This window comes from Cupressus sempervirens, chromosome 1, assembly GCF_028749045.1.
Source record: "Cupressus sempervirens isolate cs-2001-9-10 chromosome 1, ASM2874904v1, whole genome shotgun sequence".
Lineage (NCBI taxonomy): Eukaryota > Viridiplantae > Streptophyta > Pinopsida > Cupressales > Cupressaceae > Cupressus > Cupressus sempervirens.
The window spans coordinates 525,822,090-525,838,165 of NC_143118.1; the positions used below are offsets into that span (position 1 = coordinate 525,822,090).

The 16,076-nt window shown below is 35.7% G+C and overlaps 1 protein-coding gene across 1 annotated transcript in view; it reads left to right on the top strand.

Moving 5' to 3' along the window:
• The window catches only part of UPL6 (ubiquitin protein ligase 6), a 326,331-nt gene that overhangs the window by 191,226 nt on the left and 119,029 nt on the right, over positions 1-16,076 (top strand). The window contains exon 12 of the mRNA XM_089829692.1: positions 8,516-8,659. Within this exon, the coding sequence (XP_089685818.1) occupies positions 8,516-8,659 (144 nt within the window). The remainder of the gene's footprint in view (positions 1-8,515; positions 8,660-16,076) is intronic.

Here is a 16,076-nt window from a genome sequence, read left to right on the forward strand (position 1 = left end):
CTGAAGCTGTTTGTGTTAGCCGACTGGATGGTTCTGGCGGTATTTTGCATTCTGTAGCCGACGGTCCGGCGGTGTTCCTGTAGCCGACGGTCCGGCGGTGTTTCTGTAGCCGACGGTCCGGCAGTGTTTCTGTATTCTGTAGCCGACGGTTCGGTGGTGTTTCGGTATTCCGTAGCCGACGGTCCGGCAGTAAATAGTTTGTAACGGATAGAATAATTGTGGCCGACAGACTCCTTCGGGAAGGTTCGGGAGTAGTATTTATATCCCGTCTGGGATCATTATAAATCATCATTGATCTACTATTGCGAATATTATGCTACTGTTCTGCTGTTACTTTCTGTATGCGTTCATTTACTTTACCTGTACGGTAAACATTTGGCGCCGTTGCCTTATGAATCTGGAAGGTGGGAGGCATGAAGATTAATGCCAAATCAGCTTAACAAGGATCGGAATAAGGTGAAGGGAAAAGATGGAATCCGTACTGCGCAAGAGAATTTAATTTTGGCACAGCAAGCCGAATGCCGACGGAGATTCCAAAAGATTACCGACGGAAACCGAAGTGCGGAGGAATTGTTGGAGGAGACACGACAGCGGGTGGAATTGGTGGAAGAAGCACGGGAGGAGTTCTTGAATTTGTGTTCGCCGAGGGAAGAAAATTCAGACGGGAGAGCATCAACTCGCACGGCTCGCGGTGCCGACGGAGCACGAGCGTGGAGTGACCTCTTCGTCCAGGATAGACTTCCGCGGGAAACAATTTGGGAGGATCCTCCGTCTTCACCAAGGGTTGCAGCTGTCGACACCTCCGGTGTGGGAGTGCAGACTGCCGGTGTGGGAGTACAGACTGCCGGTGTGGGAGTGCCGACCACTGTAGGAGTGCAGACCTCCAGAGTTATGGCGGGACCCAAAGAAAAATTACCAAAATTTGAAGGCGATGGTACAGCCGACCCCCTCCGACATTGTAAGACATGTGAGACGATCTAGCGGGCAAATGGAATCACAGATGCCGACGAATGGGCCAGGCAATTTTCGGCAACCCTACGGGGTGTCGCGATTGATTGGTTTTCGGATATGGATCCGCAGAAGCTAGATACATGGGATAACATTAAAAAGGAGTTCTTGGCGGAATTTAAACTCTTACGGGATGATAATGAAATTGTAGCGGAAATTTTCAATACCAAGCAAGGGAATCACGAAACTGTCCGCGTCTATGCCAGGAGATTAAAAGACTTAGTAAACAAAATGGAAAGCAAGCCAGCAAACGGATTGCAGAAAAGGTGGTTTGTGGACGGCCTACGCTCGAAGTTGCGGAGGAAAATGAAAATTGTGCCACCGTCATCATATGTGGACGCGTATAACAGAGCACTGGACCTTGAAAGTGAGCAGAAGACAAAGAAGAAGAAAACTAGCTCCTCTGATTCTGATGATGACGAGCCTGCCGGAGATGATAGTAGCGACGACGAAGGCAGCAGCAAGAAGGTTCGTGCCCTACAGAAGGATATGGTTCGCATGATGAAGGAATTTAAAAACATGCAGAAGGAGCCAAAAGGCAGTGAACTGTGGTGCACGGAATGTAAGACCGACGGTCATACTAAGGGATCGTGCCCGAAGAACCAATTCTGCGACATCTGTCAGATCATGGGCCATTCGACAAAGGACTGTCCTTTTAACATGAAGACAAGAGGATCTCCGCAGGTTCTTCTTACGTAGCAGGCTTCCCCGTCGGGCAATAACGGAAATGCAAACATTGATGGTGCCACATCCGAAGGGTATAGGAATAATAGCAGAGGGCAAAATAACAACAATGCAAATAATAACAATAATAATGGAGGCCGAAGTCGAACCCAATATGATGCAAACGGACGGCCGATCGTTCAATGTCGAGCGTGTAATTTGTGGGGTCATTTTGCGCGAGATTGTACAGTGGCAAACACACCGAAATTATGCAGATGGTGCGGACCCGACGATCACGAAGATTCCAAGTGTCCAAAGGCTGGAGTAAATTTGATCACTGTCGGCACGGATGTAGAGGAGGTTCTGGCAATTACACGGAGGCAAGCGGAGGAAAAGAGAAAAGTGGGGGAAGTGCAGGCGGACATTGCAAAGGCATCGTCGGCGGAAACATCTTAGTTGAAGGACATCACCGGCACCTTGGCAAAGAACTTCGCAGAACAAAGCATTGTACGACAGATCTTACAAACGGAGATACCGGTCAAGATAAGTGACCTCCTTCTCACAATGCCCCAGTTACGGACGGCTATTCTGAATCATACACCGTTTTCGGAAGCACCGGAGGACACACGAAGGAATAGTAGGGAAGTAATGACAACAGACCCAATGCTGCTGGCACTCACCTCCGGACGACATCCGGCGGTCGTTGAGATGGGGATTTTGGGAAATGTTTTGACAGAGACAATTGTTGACGGAGGGTCCGGCGTGAATGTCTTACCGGAGGATACTTGGAAGAAGTTGGGAAAACCGACGTTGTGGCCACCTGCATTTCAGTTGCTCACGGCAGACCAACATGGAATCAAACCGTTGGGAATTCTGAAAGCGCAACCGGTAACAATTGGTACGCAACCATTTTTATTGGATTTTGTAGTCATTCCATTAAAAAGAAAAGGCTATGATGCTATTCTGGGACGGGATTGGTTGGTGCAAGCAAAAGTAAAACATGATTGGAAACGCAATACCCTATCAATGGAGCGTGGAGGCAAAAGATTCATAATTGACCTGCATACGCAAATGGTCGGTGAGGAGGCAGCATTGTCAGATTCTGACAGTGAAGGCGAAAGTGATGACGAAGGACAGAGGAGAATGGAACCGGATGAAGGAGGAGTATTGAGACTTGACGGAGGATCGAATGACGACGACCTGGACTCGGTTAATGGCCTTTACCACTGGCAAATAGAAGACTACGAACTCTTTCCGAGTTGCAATATGCTAAGGGTCGACGAAGATGAGAAAAAGGAGGAAAATGAATGTCCGGAGGAATGTAGGGAAGTGGAAGAAGGAAAAGTTGCCATGGTTGAAGCTGAGGGGAAGAACATACAGTCTCAACACAAAAAAACGAAAGATTCCACTGTCCGGTACATGGTGAATAGACCGCGCGGAAAGAAAAGGTCACACTGTAGCATAAAATTAGTGGAAGGGCACCGACAGCAAGGAAATAATCCAGTTGTGCGACGACCGCAGGCACAGTGGGCAACAGAAGTAGCACCGAATAGACGCAAACTCTGGCATGACAAGCATCTGAGACATAACAGATTCCAGACAGGACAATTAGTACTGAAGTATGATGGCCGTAACGAAATCAAGCCGGGCAAATTCAAAGTGTGATGGATTGGACCATATCAAATCCGAGAAATTGGCGACACGGGGACAATGAAATTAGCAACCTTGGACGGACAAAAGATAACTCAGCTAGTTAACGGATCTAAGTTGAAACCATATCGTGTAAGGAAGCACTCCCCGGCGGTGAATCCTTCCGTGTCGTCAGTACAGCATTCCCTGGCGATGACGTCACTCAGAGGTACTGTTGTTGAGTAATGTATTCTTAAAAAAAAAAAAAAAAAAAAAAAAAAAAAAAAAAAAAAATTGAAAATCCCCGCGAGGGCGCTACCCCTCGACCCTGCCGGGGGCGTTGCCCCCTGGACCCCCAGTCGTGGCGGATATTAGTCGTGGGAGTCTGACCAGTTGAGAAGAGTTGAAGTTGCTGCAGGCATGGATTTTCTGTGTACCAGAGGCAGTGGGAGCAGGTGTTGGCTGTGAGGCTGTCTTGGTGGATGCGTAGAGAGCTCAGGAGGAGCTGATCATCCGGTTGGAGGCAGTGCAGCGACACTTGGTTTAGGGTACCGAGGAATTGGAAATAGAGAAAGCAACACAGGTGGCTATCAAGGTCAGCTTGAGGAGACAGTATTGTGTTAGTAGAGGCTACAGATGTAACGGGATGAATGTGGAAGTGATATGACAGAAGCAGATTTCTCTTGTTGTAGTCACTCTATTAATGTATTTTGTTGTTAATTTGTCTCAGATATTTTGTCAGTCGTCAGGAGACGACTTTTCTTTTTGGGGGGGATGGTGTTAGCCGACTGGATGGTTCCGGCGGTATTTTGCATTCTGTAGCCGACGGTCCGGCGGTGTTTCTGTAGCCGACGGTCCTGCGGTGTTTCTGTAGCCGACGGTCCGACAGTGTTTCTGTATTCTGTAGCCGACGGTCCGGCGGTGTTTCGGTATTCCGTAGCCGACGGTCCGGCGGTAAATAGTTTGTAACGGATAGAATAATTGTGGCCGACAGACTCCTTCGGGAAGGTTCGGGAGTAGTATTTATATCCCGTCTGGGATCATTGTAAATCATCATTGATCTACTATTGCGAATATTATGCTACTGTTCTGCTGTTACTTTCTGTATGCGTTCATTTACTTTACCTGTACGGTAAACAGTTTGGACAATGGGTACATTTGCCTTCTCAACTCCTAATAGGGTTAGAATCTCCTTACAGGTATTCAAAGTCTCCTAACAGGGACTGATATGTACTGGATGTATTTCGTTGACTCCTAACAAGGTCCATCCTCTAACAAGGAATATTTATATTTAGTACATCATTTTGTGTGTACCATCTCCACCGAGGTTTTCCCTTTGATCAAGGGTTTCCCTAGTTAACATATCTAGTGTTATTGTGTATGAGTATCTTGCTATGGTTGTTGGTTAGATTGTTCACATGCATAAAGATCAATAAGATTGATAATTGTTATCATAGTTGGAAAACTCGCCAAAGGAAAAAGCTTGCCAAGCCCCCCAAAAGTTTAATTGGGAAAAATTTAGCAATTTAAAAAAAAAACTCGAGAATACTCGGGAACCTAAAAAAATCGCTGAAATTTAAATAAAAATACATTTATTTTGCAAAATTTAATGAGAAGATGCATCTAATAAGTTAATTAAAGAGAATACAAAAGAAACAAGCAAAGTTTAGATATATATAAATGCAAAGTGCGTACAAATGCAACAAACAATAAGAAAAAATAGAGTTTTTGCCCTTTTAAGCCGTCACAGGCTGCGGGCCAGGCAAACCGCGAGTTTTTTAAAAAAACTCGCTGATTACTCGCCGAGTAATTGGTGATTAATTGCGTTGTAGCCGAGTTTTTGGATTCATGAGTTAAGTGGCAAAAAACTCGCCAAGCTGAAAAAATGGGCGATTTTTTAAAACTTGCCGAGTATTTGGTGATTTTTCCATCTATGATTGTTATAATAGTTGTATAGCTGATTCACCCCCCCTCCCCTCTCAAATATATTGGTGGTCTTTACTTTCTAACAACAAGACCCTCCTATAATTCAGACTTTGCCTCAGAAGTCTTTTATCGACAATAATTAGCTTACAAGGGACACAATAATATGCTAACAACTCATCCTCTGACACTGGCTAAAAAGGGAACATTACAGTTAGTAGACATTTGCATTTGTTATCCCATTTGGGTACACAACTTGGATGCAGGAAAATGCAACTTTTGACAGTTTTAGACCTCAAATAGTTGCTTCATTTTAATAGGACATCCACTTGCATTTAAACTCTTCCTGTGGTGATTATAGACATAAGATTTTAGGAATTGTCAAAAGATTCTTGAGGTATGCTCTTTCTTTGGTTTTATATTTTTATATTTTTCACCTTTTTTTGCATTTATAAATGTTTTCATTGAAATTTTTTCTTAAATTTTGATTTTAATGGGAATGTTTATAGACTTCAACAACTAAATTGATTATTTTAATAGAAAGCATTGATTTTTGTGTCCAATGGCATCAAAAACTCAAGGCAAAGCATTGTGCTAACTAGAGTTTCTTAGTGGTCACAAGGGATGTCACCTTTATTTCATGTTTTTCTTTTGAAGGGGATCTGGGGATCTGCAAATGGGGACACATTTTTGCTCCACTCCCGAAAAAATTGTAAAAAATAAACGAGCATGTCTTGGGGGTGCCCTTGCTATAGGAGCACCCCTTAGGCATACTAAGGGAGTGCCAAGATGCCCTAGGGATGTCATGATGTCGCCTATGTAGTCATTAGTGTTTATGTGGTATACAGTATAGAAAGTTGTAAGTTTATTAAGGTTTTGTTTGCAATTCATTCATTGGTGACTTATGTTCTCTCATAGGGAATCCTGAGTATTATATTGGATCATTTGACAATTCATTATCATTGTTTGTTGAATTTTTTTGCTAGATTCTTTTACTATGCTTTTTCGCCATTCATTGTTTTTGTTTGTGGTTCAATTGATGGAAGTAGCATTAGAGAGTATTGGCATGTTGCATTTAGTCCCTATCTGCTTGGTCATATTAGTAAGTGATTGAATAATTAAATTAGATAAGTATTATTACAACTATGATATATCTAATTATCAAATCATTTCTATATTTAGATTCTCACATGTGTACATATGTAGATATCTTATGACTAATTAGATTTATTTATTTAATCATTATTTATTACAATTATACAAATAATTAGATATTATATATAATGAGTTTATTGATTACTCATATTAAAATATCTCATATGTTTATTTATTAATTCATAAATAACTATCTTATTTTCTATTAATCATATTCATCAAAGTTTTATATTTTAAAAACATTAATATAGAAGAAATCAACTTTACATACCTTTTAGGAATCGAAGTTCTTTAATATGTTTACCTTTGCTAATTTTCCATGTTGCCTTTTCTTACCCACTGATTTTACTTTTTATCCTAAGTGCCTCTTTCTTTGTAAATCATTTTTCTATATCTTTAGGGAGAATGTTATTTATATTTTGTTTCCTCTGTTTTATATTTCCTCCATTTTTTCGTTTAGTTTCTCTTGTAATTCTCTTCTTTATTTCCAATTGAATAATTTTCCCTCCTCTTATTATTCCTTACAATATATATATATCTAATAAGATGGTTTCTCTTGATGAAGAGATGTATCTCCATGAATATCTTTTCATTTAATTTGATGGTGTTTATATTACGATCGACTATAACCTTGACATAGTTTTCAAGTAATTTAGGGTCCTTGTATTGTAATTTGTAGTTTTTTTTACATGTAATTGTTATTTCCTTACAAATAATGTATTTTGTTTTACAATGACATTTCAGGATTAAAATTCCATTAACTTTGTATTGAATTAAAGGTCTTAACATAATTAAATAAATAACTTGATTATATATTAGATTATCTAAGTTGTTATTTTTTGAAATTACATATAGATTTATTTAATATTAGAAATGAATAATTCTAACCTAATTCCTTTAGAGATTTTAATATTTTATTGTATATATTATTTGTATATTTACATTTTAGAATTGTTTTTTTTTTTTTTGATAATTAATTACTTAACGTATGATAGTAATTAATATTATTTGTTTGTATAATTTATTTAATAACAAACAATATTTGTTTATATATAAATTCATTTCAAGAATATAGTTATCTATTCAAAGGAATGTATAAGTTGGAACAATTCATATGTGTTATATTCTGTATTATATATATCTTGGGCATGGCTCATGACAAAAAACATATAGCGAGATAAGGAATAAATCAAGATTGCCTACTATGAATGACATTGATATATATGGTTACTGGATAAGATAGATAATTTTGAGAGGCAAACAGAGAAGGGTGCAGCAGAAGCAAAATAAAAAGTTAGAGGATTGGCATTGGATGGGATCATGCTTGAGGATAATGGTGATCTGGATGAGTCATTACCGTTTGGTTTGAGGGTGGATCATAACTAACTAAAGGAGTAAGACCACAAGAATCACTTGGCTATATACATTAATTGAGAAATATGATTTTTTGTTACTCACATGAATTATGATTTCTTTATGAAAATTTTAAGTCATTTTAAAATTCATATAATATTTTTTTGTTTTATTCACATGTTGATGCAGTATTGTACTACATTTTATTCAAATCTGAAAAGAACACTTCCCTGATATGCTGCATACTCATTTCCTATGCTTTATAACTGTATTTTGCATATTTTTTTAAAATAGATAACTCTTAAGTTCTTTTTGGTATGTTTAGTTTTGTTGAGCTGTGTGTTTCAAAGCTATTTTATTAACTTAATTTGCCATTAAGATTTTTCATCAATATCTTGTACTAAGATATTCCTCATTCAATGAGAAGAAATTTGACATTTAAAATATTTTAATTGCCAAAACATAGCTTTTTACAGATGTATTTTGTTAAGTTTTCTTAAAACTTTCTCTAGTTTGGGCAATGTGAAGTTACAATGAATTGAGTGAATAGTAGTTGAAGTTTTTTTGTCATTTCTTTGTGGCAAGGTAGTGGCCTAAATATTTGTTCAAAAGAGAAATCTATTAACGTTCAATTTTATGTGACTATTATTGTTCTCAGCCTTAAATATAAAAAAAATGAGTATATTGATTTCAATCTTATTATATTGTGAGGCAAATTTGTCAATGTTGTTCACTTAAGTATGTATCAAGAATATTGAAGAAAGTCGATTGTTTGCCTCTACAGGCATTGTGGCAGCTGTTATGGGTGATTCCCTCGAAAGCTACTGCAGCCCAAAAGTCCATTCAGTCTGAATCAACTCAAAAAAGATTTTCGGTACAATCAATTCAAGAGAAAGTCAGCACAGTAGCAGCAGAACTCCTGGGACAGGTCTTTTTAACCTTGAACTATGTATATAAATTGCATGTTTCTCTCCTGATTTAGTTAGAATCTCTTACTATCTTTTACTTTGATAAATTTTATATTTTCCTTTTTCGACTCGATTATATAGTTTTTTGTGTCATTAGGGCTTTTTAATTAGTGGCATATTTGATTGAAAATGCTGGGCATTTAATGATCAGTTTATGTTATCTTTATAGTAATCTTAGGGAGATTTTAAATTTAAAGGATTGGAAAAATGAAAACTATGGTCATTTATAATATAAATGATTTTAAAAAGGGCAATATCCTACTTGAAAATCACAAACTAACATCTGTTTGGCATTTCCTAGTTCTATAAAATAATCTGAAGTCATTCTCTAAAGAATGCCAAATTAAAATTCTGTCATCTGTGTCCAGTATCACATATATTGAAGTATTGGAATTTTAATTTGGTGCTATTATAATATTTAAAAAAAAAAAGTTGCAAGAATTAGTTTGGGTTAGAGAGCTTGAGATTTGTAAGTTGTATTTTTAAAATGGATTGAAATGATTATCTTCATTAAGAAGACTGAAATTTGCATTTTTTATATTTGAGACCTGTTTACTTATGTGGTGGATTACTTATTTTGATGTATGTTTCATTGAGTTTAAGTCAAATCAGATCCATAGGAACTTGGATTGGCTTGGTGGAGCTTACTGCTCAAGTACAATATAACTATGACTGGCAGTTATTAGATATTTGGTGGAGCCTTATCCTCAATTTACAATATGTCGTATGAATGTGCTATTTATCACTCCTATTTTGTGATTAATACTACTACATAATTTAGTATTACTGTAAAAAAATTCTTTGGCCAATGCTTGAAAATATAAAATAATAATCTTGATAAATTAGTGAAGCATCAGAAAAGTCTGAAAGCCATTATCTGAAATTCATAAAATGCTCGTCTCTCATTGTAGAAGTTACATTTGCTTTGTCATCTTTGTGGGTCATAATATAGTGATGCCCTCTACTTGGATTGGAGCCTTGAATAAGATAGTTTGATCCATGGTCATGTCTGGGAGGAATGTTTAATACTAGTGCTATTCAAAGGTATAATAATCTAGAAGAAGGTTGTGACACATTAATAAAAGCTATAATTGTTAGTTTTATAGATCTTTGATAGATAAAACTATTACAATAAATATGGATAAATAGTCTTACTTGTATAACTGCAGAATCGATTTGATTCTCAAATGGTGACTGTTCTGTGATTGCTGATATGACAATGAGCTTCAATGTTGTCTGCTAATAACCTGTACTGTAGAGTGAATATGATATCTGCCTTTCAGCAAAGAGTGCAGAGGAGAAAGTTTAGAATAATCCTGTGATGATAGTACAGATCGCTGGGACTTATAATGCCATGTATTGATATTGTCCTCAGTGATCTGACTATTGAATTATATATAATAGCGAAGGGTCATGACCCCCATAGAGTCATGACTTTACGTGGCCTTTGGCCACGAAGAGTCATGCCTCTACAGTGGCATAACTACTTGTTAATGTAATACAGCATAAACACAAGTCAGTGGGTGACATATATATATATATATATATATATATATATATATATATATATATATATATATATATGTATGTATGTATGTATGTATGTATGTATGTATGTATGTATGTATGTATGTATGTATGTACGTATGTACACACGTATACATACATACATATACATATATGTACACACACACACACACACACACACACACACACACACATATCAGTAACAATAATGAACATTTATCTGAGAACTTAAATAGAGATTTGTATATCAGATGAGCATCATTACTTCTACTGATGCTATACATTAACAATAATGATGGTTCTGTTATCTCTCCTGTTCCGTTCGCACTATGGTGTGGCTTAAACATATATGTTATCACTTACTAGGCTTAATAATTCTATACTAAAAGCTATGATACACATCAATTTGGAGTATAAATATTGAGGAGTAAGTTGTTTTTTCTATATTACTCAAGAATAAACTTGAATTTGGCACAAATGTTAAAATATTGATATACAAGAGTTTTCTTTTACTGCCTGCTGCAGAAGAGAGTGAGGAATGCAGGTAATACTGAGGAATTTGGTAGTGTTAAAGTTGTCTGCTACTAAATTGGTTGGCTGTGAGAGCAAGAATTTTGAGGCTCCAAAAAGTCAGCAGATTGTTTTGCATGTGTGTGGTTGGGTAGAAAGTGGGAAATGTGTGGGAGGCATAGGGCCTTGTGGGCAAGATTCATTGCAAGTAGTACTTGTGCGAGTATGCATGTCCTATTTGTAAAGTTCATAAAATTTTGAAATTTAATGTCTAGTTCCGCAGTTCAAAATTTTCAAAAAAAGATAAGAAATAGCTTTTTAAGATTTTAAAATTCTTAATATTGGGCAATCGGGCAGATTACTTCAATATCCTTTTGTTCAAGTGAATTTTGGACTGAAATTTTGCCATAAAGTCTACATTAGTGTGTAAGAGTGATTGGCAGGCATGTTTAGGTCTTCTCATTGTTGATTTCTTGGTTTTTTAAATTTTTGCATGCTAGATGGTCTAGTTTAATGTTCTAAAAGTACAAGTATACATCATCTACTTTTGCTCAAGTCTCAAAAGTTAAATGTGAAAATTAACAGTTTATTAAGCTATAAATTTCTTAGTATTTGTGAGTATCAGGGTCATGACCAAATTTACTTTTAAATGAAGAAACACTACTTGTTCTTGATCTCAAGAATTTCAACAAAATGGCTTGAAGAAGCTAGTTTGCTTCTAAAATTGTGAGTTGCAAATGGTTAATCTTAGAGGCTGTAATGTCCCTATTCTTGACCTAAAGATGACTAAAATTGATATAGGATTAAGTTAAAAGATTGAAACTTATTCTTATGAGCTGACAAAGGTAAATAGGAGAATATCAAAGAGGCTACTCCACACCTCATCATTAGCTTTGAAATGTGGGCTGAATTGGTATGATGGATTAAGGAAGTAGGTCGCTGCATGTGTAGGCCTGTGAGGTTGATTCATGATTAGATATAGTGGAAGAGGATGGTTCAATATCATTTTCCCTCTCAATTTTTGCTTGGTGATTTTCATCTACTTAAGGAATAGATTCAGTAGTGGATTCATCACTGTTTCTAGAGATATTAAAGGCAGTATCTTCTTGAAATTTCACATCTCTACTAATCTCAATTGTTCTTTGACCTGGAATGAAGACCCTATATTCTTTTGTTGTTTCACTATATCCAATAAGTATCCCCTTCTTTCCGAATGGTTCTAGTTTTGTTCTTTTCTCTTTAGGAAGGTGGATATAAATAGGACATCCAAATATTCTTAGATGACTTAGATTAGGTTTAATGCCCGTAAATACTTCTTTCGGAGTGGTGTTCTCTAATACCGAGCGTGGACATCTTTTTTGAATGTAGACTGTAGTGTTAGATGCTTCAACCCAGAAGGAAGTATGAAGGTTTTGATCATGCATCATAGCTTTGGTGGATTCAACAATTGATCTATTTTTATGTTTAGCAACTCCATTCTGTTGAGGATTATATGGTATAGAAAACTCCCTCTTAATCCTAACAGAATTACAAAAGTTCTTAAAAATATCAGAGACGTATTCACCTCCATTGTTTGACCTTAGAATTTTTATTTTCTATCCTCATTGATTTTCAACTAAGGCTTTGAACTCTTTGAATTGTGATAAAACTTTAGTTGATTCTTTTTGTTTCAGAAAATAGATCCAAGTTCTTTTAGAGTAATCATCAATAAAAATTACATAAAAGAAGCACCCATTAAGAGAAGGTACAGACATAGGACTGCAAAGATAAGTGTGGATCAGTTCAAGAATGGATTTTGATTTGTGAACGCTTTTAAGAAATGATTGCATAGTATTTTTGCCTAAAGCACATCCTTTGCAAATACTTAAGTGAGCAGTTTTGAGACTAGGTATACTTTTTACAATTTTTCTTATGGATGATAATGCACAATGGTGAAGGTGACCTAGCCTCCTATGCCAAATTTTAGTGTAATTTGAAGCTTCATGACTAAGATCTAGGTTTTGATTATTACAAAGTTTATATAGATTTCCATCTCTAAATCCGATGTAAATGGCTTTCTTGATGTTAGAGTTCGTTGGCCAAGATAGAACTTTGTCTTCTTGGAAAGTGATTCTAAATCCTTGATTAGCAAGACCAAAAATAGAGACTAGGTTTCTCTTTATTCCTGATACATATAAAACATTTTTGAGTTGTAGGGTAAGTCTTGAATTTAGGTAAATTGGACAGGAACCAATTCCTTTGATAGGATGAGTAGAGTTATCTCCAATGGTGACTTCTTTTGAGGATTGTTTAGAGAAAGTTTCAAATTTGTCTTTAAAACTAGTAATGTGCCAAAATGCTCCATTGTTTATGATCCAAGTGTTGCGGTTTGAGTTTAATTCACTTGAAAGGGCTAAGTAAAAAGTATAGTTTTCTCTTTCTTCTTTCTCTACTTCCTCTCCTTTGATTTCTGTTAAGGCTGCTTGAATTTTATTTTTTTCAGGGCAGAAGTTATGGGAGTGACCAATTTTATCACATTTGAAACTTTGGACCAATCATATTGCTTATATGATTTGTTAGATTTTGTTGTGTTTAAATTTTCTTTTCTTGTTTGATTTTACATGAAGTGCTTGAATGTTTCCCTCTTGATTTGTACTTAGTCGTTTTGAGACTAATGCCAATTCTTCTTGTGTGCATTCATTCTTTAATAAATTGAATTTAGGGAGTTCGGGTCGAGAGCTTAAGCCTCGAATAAATGTTTCCCATGATAGAGGAAGACCTCTTAGTGCTATCATGCTGAGTTCTTTGTCATCAACTCAATTTTCCATTGTTGCAAGTTGATCTTTTAATTCAGAAATCCTTAGAAAGTAGGAAGTAATAAATTCTCCATTTTTCATCTTTATATATAGTAGGATCTTGTTTTAGGGTTAATAATCTACTAGTATTGTTGATTTCAAATGTATCTCGTATAGTGGAGAACATGTCAAATGCAGTCTTAAGACTAGATATGGATGGAAGAATATGATCTTTTACAAAATCTATTATAATTTTAATTGCTTTATTATTATGTATTTTCTATGTTACTTTCTCTGGTTCATTTTCAAGCATGGATATGTTTGTTTCAATATATTCCTCTAATTCCATTTCCCTTAATATTATCATTACTCTAATTTTCCATGATGAGAAATTAGACGCATCCTCAAGCCTATCTTCTAGTCTCACATGATTCACCATTTGATTTAATAATATAATTTAGCTTTTGAAAAATCTGAGGCTTTAGATTTTAATTCTGAGTAATAGCTTTTCTTATCAGAATGACTTTGATACTATGTTAGTTTTATAGATCTCTGATAGATAAAACTATTACAATAAATATGGATAAATAGTCTTACTTGCATAATTGCAGAATCGATTTGATTCTCAAATTGTGACTGTTATGTGATTGCTGATATGACAATGATCTTCAATGATGTCTGCTAATAACCTGTACTGTAGAGTGAATATGATATTTGTCTTTCAGCAAAGAGTGCAGAGGAGAAAGTTTAGAATAATCCCGTGATGATAGTACAGGTCGCTGGGACTTATAATGCCATGTATTGATATTGTCCTCAGCGATCTGACTATTCAATTATATATAATAGCGAAGGGTCATGACCCCCGTAGAGTCATGACTCTACGTGGCCACGAAGAGTCATGCCTCTATGGTGGCATAACTAATAACTACTTGTTAATGTAATACATCATAAACACAAAGCAGTCGGTTTTTATAATCAATACTGCCAATGCTTGCAATGTTCGCTAATATAACATTGCCAATACAATAACCTTCGCTGATATATAAACAGTCTGTTGATGTTCTATCTGCCGATAATGTCATTGATTGTATATTAATTCAAACTATATATATATATATATATATATATATATATATATATATATATATATAGATATATAAAACAATAATGAACATTTATCTGAGAGGTTTGTATATCAGACGAGCATCATTACTTCTACTGATGCTATACATTAACAATAATGATGGTTCTATTATCTCTCCTATTCTGTTCCCACTATGGTGTGGCTTAAACATATCTTATATGTTATCACTTACTAGGCTTAATAATTCTGTACTAAAAGTTATGATACATGTCAATTTGGAGTATCATTATTGAGGAGTAAGTTGTTTTTTCTATATTACTCAAGAAAAAAGTTGAATTTGGCACAAATGTTAAAATTTTGATATACAAGAGTTTTCTTTTACTGCCTGCTGCAGAAGAGTGAGGAATGCAGGTAATACTGAGGAATTTGGTAGTGTTAAGGTTGTCTGCTACTAAATTAGTTGGCTGTGGGAGCAAGAATTTGGAGGCTCCGAAAAGTCAGCAGATCGTTTTGCATATATATATATATATATATATATATATATAACGATATGCAACATTTATCTGAGAACTTAAATACAGATTTGTATATCAGGCGAGCATCATTACTTCTACTGATGCTTTACATTAACAATAATGATGGTTCTGTTATCTCTCCTGTTCTGTTCGCACTATGGTGTGGCTTAAACATATCTTGTATGTTATCACTTACTAGGCTTAATAATTCTGTACTAAAAGCTATGATACACGTCAATTTGGAGTATCAATATTGAGGAGTAAGTTGTTTTGTCTATATTACTCAGGAATAAACTTTAATTTGGCATAAATGTTAAAATTTTGATATATGAGAGTTTTCTTTTACTGCCTGCTGCAGAAGAGAGTGAGGAATGCAAGTAATACTAAGGAATTTGGTAGTGTTAAGGTTGTCTGCTACTAAATTAGTTGGCTGTGGGAGCAAGAATTTTGAGGCTCTGAAAAGTCAGCAGATCATTTTGCATGTGTGTGGTTGGGTAGAAAGTGAGAAATGGGTGGGAGGCATAGGGCCTTGTGAGCAAGATTCATTGCAAGTAGTACTTGTGTGAATATGCATGTCTTATTTGTAAAGTTTATAAAATTTTAAAATTTAATGTCTAGGTCCGCACTTCAAAATTTTCAAAAAAGATAAGAAATAGCTTTTTAAGATTTTAAAATTCTTAATATTGGGCAATCGGGCAGATTACTTCAATATCCTTTTGTTCAAGTGAATTTTGGATTGAAATTTTGCCATAAAGTCTACATTAGTGTGTAAGAGTGACTGGCAGGCATGTTTAGGTCTTCTCATTGTTGATTTCTTGGTTTTTAAAATTTTTGCATGCTAGATGGTCTAGTTTAATGGTCTAAAAGTACAAGCATACATCATCTACTTTTGCTTAAGTCTCAAAAGTTAAATGTGAAAATTAACAGTTTATTAAGCTATAAAATTCTCAGTATTTGTGAGGATCAG